The sequence below is a fragment of the Drosophila serrata genome, unplaced genomic scaffold (assembly GCF_035046125.1).
Source record: "Drosophila serrata isolate PLE 108 unplaced genomic scaffold, ASM3504612v1 contig_228, whole genome shotgun sequence".
NCBI classification, from domain to species: domain Eukaryota; kingdom Metazoa; phylum Arthropoda; class Insecta; order Diptera; family Drosophilidae; genus Drosophila; species Drosophila serrata.
Genome location: NW_028257126.1, coordinates 1,745,434 through 1,750,058, shown reverse-complemented (window position 1 = coordinate 1,750,058; position 4,625 = coordinate 1,745,434). Strand labels below are relative to the sequence as shown.

At 46.6% G+C, this 4,625-nt stretch overlaps 1 protein-coding gene across 2 annotated transcripts; it reads right to left on the bottom strand.

Annotated features, from left to right (window-relative positions):
• Window positions 1-239: 239 nt before the first annotated feature.
• Window positions 240-3,478, bottom strand: cas (castor zinc finger transcription factor). Of its 2 annotated transcripts, XM_020957581.2 has the most exons (5): window positions 3,175-3,478; window positions 2,582-2,886; window positions 1,371-2,070; window positions 845-1,260; window positions 240-728 (listed from the first exon to the last, which is right to left on the bottom strand). In XM_020957581.2, exons 1-5 carry the CDS (start codon window positions 3,476-3,478, stop codon window positions 324-326), a joined length of 2,130 nt encoding a protein of 709 aa, XP_020813240.2. In that variant the 3' UTR covers window positions 240-323. The 2 variants fall into 2 exon arrangements, with proteins under 2 accessions (XP_020813240.2, XP_020813239.2); XM_020957580.2 differs by having other exon boundaries at window positions 2,582-3,478.
• Window positions 3,479-4,625: the final 1,147 nt, after the last annotated feature.

The following is a 4,625-nucleotide window of genomic DNA, read 5'->3' as shown; positions in this document are numbered from 1 at the left end:
TAAGGAAACATCACAGTTTTAGTCAAACTAAAGTTGAAGAATTTCTTCTTTTATTTATTTAAGATGGCTGAAAATTTTAGAAATTAATGTGGCACTCGAAAATTGTAATCTAAGCAAAAGCCAATTCGGCGGCACTTTGATTGAGGACTTGAGAAGCCCCACAAAGTGCGGCTGAGTTGGCTTTTATGGAGGGAAGAAGGATGTCATGTCCTGGTCCCGCCTAAAGCCCCAAAGAACCCATCCCCATCAGCTAAAGAGGCGTCGTGTGTAGTCCGTCTGTCCATCTTGCTAATTACAAACTACCCTGGGGACAGACATCCTTTCTACTCCTTGAACTCTGGCTTAAAGCTAAACTCCGCCTTCGGCTGCTGGACACCATTCGCCGCCGCTGCCGCCGCCGCTGCTGCTGAAGCGGCACTGAGCGCTGCCAGGTTCCCCAGGACGCTCGGGCTCTGCTGGGTCACTCCCGGATAGAGGTTCTGGTAGAAGAGCGGGTTCTGCAGCTGGAAGAGGGCCATCAGATGGGTCAGCTGGAAGTTGCTGGGGGCAGTGGGATCCGCTCCAGGAGCAGCCGCGGCGGGCAGCAGACCAGGGAAGAGTCCATTGGCCATCGGGTGGGCTGAGGTAATGGGCTGGGACGGGGGCAGAATCAGGGAAGGTGGATTGGAGGACTCGTTCTCGACCTTGACACGCTTTGCCTCGGATTCCTGTGCATCAGCCGGCAGTTGCTGTAAATGATAGAACAAGTGATAAATTATTTAGTTGAGTATATAATATATATGTGTGGATATAATACCGATAAAGATCTCTCTTTTCACATTAGACCCGTGTAAAATATACGTACAATTTTCTTTGGTGGCCTTCCACGTTTGCGGGACAGGAAGTGCTCGGCGGAGAGGGATGAGAGTGGAGTGGAGGTGTTGCTGCTACTGCTGCACGCGGTGCCCACTTGGGACTGGGGCACGCCTAGGGGCTGCTCCAGGGAAGTGGCCTCCAGCGACGAGTCCCCCACGTCCTCCTGCCTGCATTTAAACTGCTGATAGGCCTGCTCGCCATCCTGGCGGTCGTGTTTTCGCTTGTGACTGATCATCTGGCTGCTGGAGTGCAGGATGTAGTCGCAGCCCTCGCGGACGCAATGGATGTGATTGCAGACGGTGGAGAACTTGCAGGCATCAAAGGGGCACACCTCGGTCTTCAGGATTTTCTTGAAGCCATCCATCTTCAGCTGATGGTCTTTCAGATGGTAGGTCTTGTGCTTGTCTAAGGGGAAACATTTTATGATTAGTAAAGGGGAGACTAGACTACAACTAAAGTTTATTCGTACGGATCAAAGATGGATACTGATGAAGAAGAGTGGTGAGTGGACTTACCCATATCAGCCTTGTTCTTGAACGTGTGATTGCACCCCTCGCGGCAGCAGTGATAGTGGGATATCTTCTTGCCGAAGAAGGGGCAATCCTCGATGCGGCAGTTCTCGTGCGCCCGAAACCGTCGGAATCCCTCGTTCACGATCTCGGAGTCCTTGCGGTGGAAGTTGGCATGCATCTGGACATCGCTGGTGCTCACATACACCTTCGGGCAGTGCTCGTAGACGCAGTGGTAGTGCGTCTGCTTCCAGTTGTAGGCGCATCCCTCTCCGTAGGCCGGAGCGCAGTCGTCCGCGGAGGAGAAGCGGGCGAAGCCGAGCTTAAGGCTCTCCTTGCGCTTCTTGTGCCACTTCAGATGCCGGATGATGTCGTCCTTCTTGCTGAGGATCTTGCCCTGGCAGGGCTCCTCGTGGCAGTGGAAGTGCTCCCGCAGATTCTCCTGCCGGCACAGTCCGTTCTCGCACTCCAGATAGGAGGAAACCTTGCGCAGATTCTTCAGACTCTCCTCGCTTTGGAGGAGTGCGTCCAGCCCAGTGGCCGAGAGGCTCACCAGGCTCTTGCTCTGTTCGCTGGAGGGGGGCGTCAGTAGTGACGTGGTCTGGGTCTGGTGGACAGGGGTGTTGGGTGTTATGGGGGTCAGTTCGCTTTCGACGGGCGTGATGATGTTGTACGATGAGTCCGCCGGCTGCTTCACGGGTGTGTACTGCATAGGAAGAGGGCAGAGGGAAAGGGATTACATATTATTATTATTACATATTCTCAGATCGGTCGCTTCGGTCTCTCAGACAGCCTGGTGCCCACAGCTGGTCAGCGATCGAGGGAACCGGGAACCCACGCGATGCCGACACAGCTGTTTGTTTTCTTTGGAATCCCACAATCGTTTTCTGTTTACTCTCACACTCAAAGCTCGAAGATCACGAATCGTTTCATGTTTGTCTCTCAAATTACACGGATAGAGCGTGGGATATACCCCAAAAAATGTATAAAGGAAATCAAAGTAAAATGTGGAAGAACAATAAAGAAATTAAATAATTTTGAAAAATTCTCGTAGCTTGATATGTCCATTAAACATTGAGTAAACTAACAGTATTCATAAATAAATCCCACTGAATGTATTAAATATAAAGTAATGGCTTCCCAAATAAATATCTATCTAGGATTCGATTGATTCAACCAAAGTAAGCTTACACAAATCTATTCGTTGGATCACTTACCATGCTAGGCGAGTCAACGCTGTCGGAGGTTGACTCCAGCGGATGGACTCCCGACAGCAGGAGCAGCTTCTCGGAACTGGCGTTGGTGCTGTTGCTGGCCATGCCCGAGGAGCTGCAGCTGTTGATGCTGGACAGCGGCTTGTCGTCGTTCTCCTCGTCATCGGCGAAATGCTGCTCAAACTTGACTGTGACCGCCGAAAGGTTGCCTTCACCCGCAGCAGATCCTGCTGCTGCTGCTGCTGCTGCTGCTGAGGATGCTGATGTTGCTGCTGGTGTTGCTAGCTTCTCGATTGGCGTGGATGTCACTGTGGAGGATTGCAGAAAATTATTTGTGGTAAACTGTTGGACATTCGAGGACATGGAATTGTTGGGCGTATTTTTGGGTGTTAGTAGGAGGTTCGATGTTGCCAACAAATGTTGCTGCTGCTGCTGCTGCTGCTGCTGTTGCTGGTGTTGCTGCAACATGTACTGGGTGAGTGGCGGCAGTGTGTTCAGCAACATTTGGCCAACTAGATTGTTGTTGTGGGTGTTAGGTGTTGGGGGCGTGGCTGCAGTATAATGAATTTGTTGTTGTTGTAAAGCAATCAAATTACTATTGGGACTACAACTACGGCTACTACTACTGTTGGAGTTTTGCGAGCTAATTCGTTTGTGCGTTCTTGTCTTGACGATTTCTGGCTGCGGATGCTCGTCTTGCTGCTGCTGTTGCTGCTGCTGATGTTGCTGCTGATGTTGCTGCTGCAGGCAAGTGCTGCTGGAGATATCCTCGTTTTGTGTGTAAGTGTATCCAGCAAGCGACTGCTGTTGCTGTTGCTGCTGCAACTGCTGCTGCTGCTGCTGCTGCTGCAGCAAGTTCATCATGTAGAGCTGCATAATAAACTCCATTTGATTGGACATTTTGTGTAAAGCACAGCACGGCACGGCACAGCACGATTGGATTGCGTTATAAAGTTCAAAGAATCCTTGCAGATTCTTATTTTCTTTAAGATTTTCTTCTTATTTTTTGCAACACTCAGCACTCAGATTTCTCGACTTTGTCTTGCCACGATCGATCCTAGAAGTTCGGCTGCGAGGCTCAAACTGGCTCAACTCTTCCGCGGCCTCCAGCTAATATAGGAAAAACTGCTGAAATCATCTCTGCAACCCTCTCCGCCAAACTCTTAAAAAACCGATCTCATCGAGTCTTCGGCTCTCTTAAAAAACTAACAAACAAACGGTGGTGGTGGCTCAATCAACCCCCTGTTTTTTAACGACCCTTTTGCTGGAAAATGCTCTCTGCTCGGAAAACTCGGTAGCTCAGGCAGCTTGTTTTTAGGTCCGATTCCCGTTTTTTCTTCGCTCGCTTTTTCTCGACCAATAAAACGCCAGCGTTCATGTAAATTTATCTAGAAAAGAGAGGTTTTTTAGGTAAAAAATGCGATAGAATTCAAAAGAGAAAGGAAATCGTTGTAAAGGAATCTCCCTTTAGCCATGCGGTAATGAAAGAGATGGAGAAACATGAATCAGCAAAGGAATTTTAATATTATCTTTCAGGGTAAAATTTGCACAAAAAAGTAAATATAATAGGGATATTTATCTAAATGACTGAATCAATATGAATTTATTGTAAAAAATACGTTACTTTTTTAGATAGGGCTATAAATTCAAATTATAATTGTTTATTTTATATATATTTCGATTTGTTTACCATTTAAGCATCGTTTTTTTTAAACAAAGAGTTCAATAAGATTTGATATAAATAAATTATGTCTAAATAAAACCAATGAAGTTTAAAGCTACTTAATAACAATAAGCTAGTTATTTTAAGATTTCATGATTTTATTAAACCTAACATATATTTTGTAATCTTTGCAATACTCCATTATTATTTAAAATGCTCAGATTAAGTCATACAAACATCTAAAGGAATCTTTCCAGAAATTGTTCGTAACTTTCTCACACTAATAATAAGAAATTTCCATGAAAATAATCAAATCTTAAATTGTACAAAGTACAGAGTCCGGATCGTAACTTTCTCACACTAATAATAAGAAATTTCCATGAA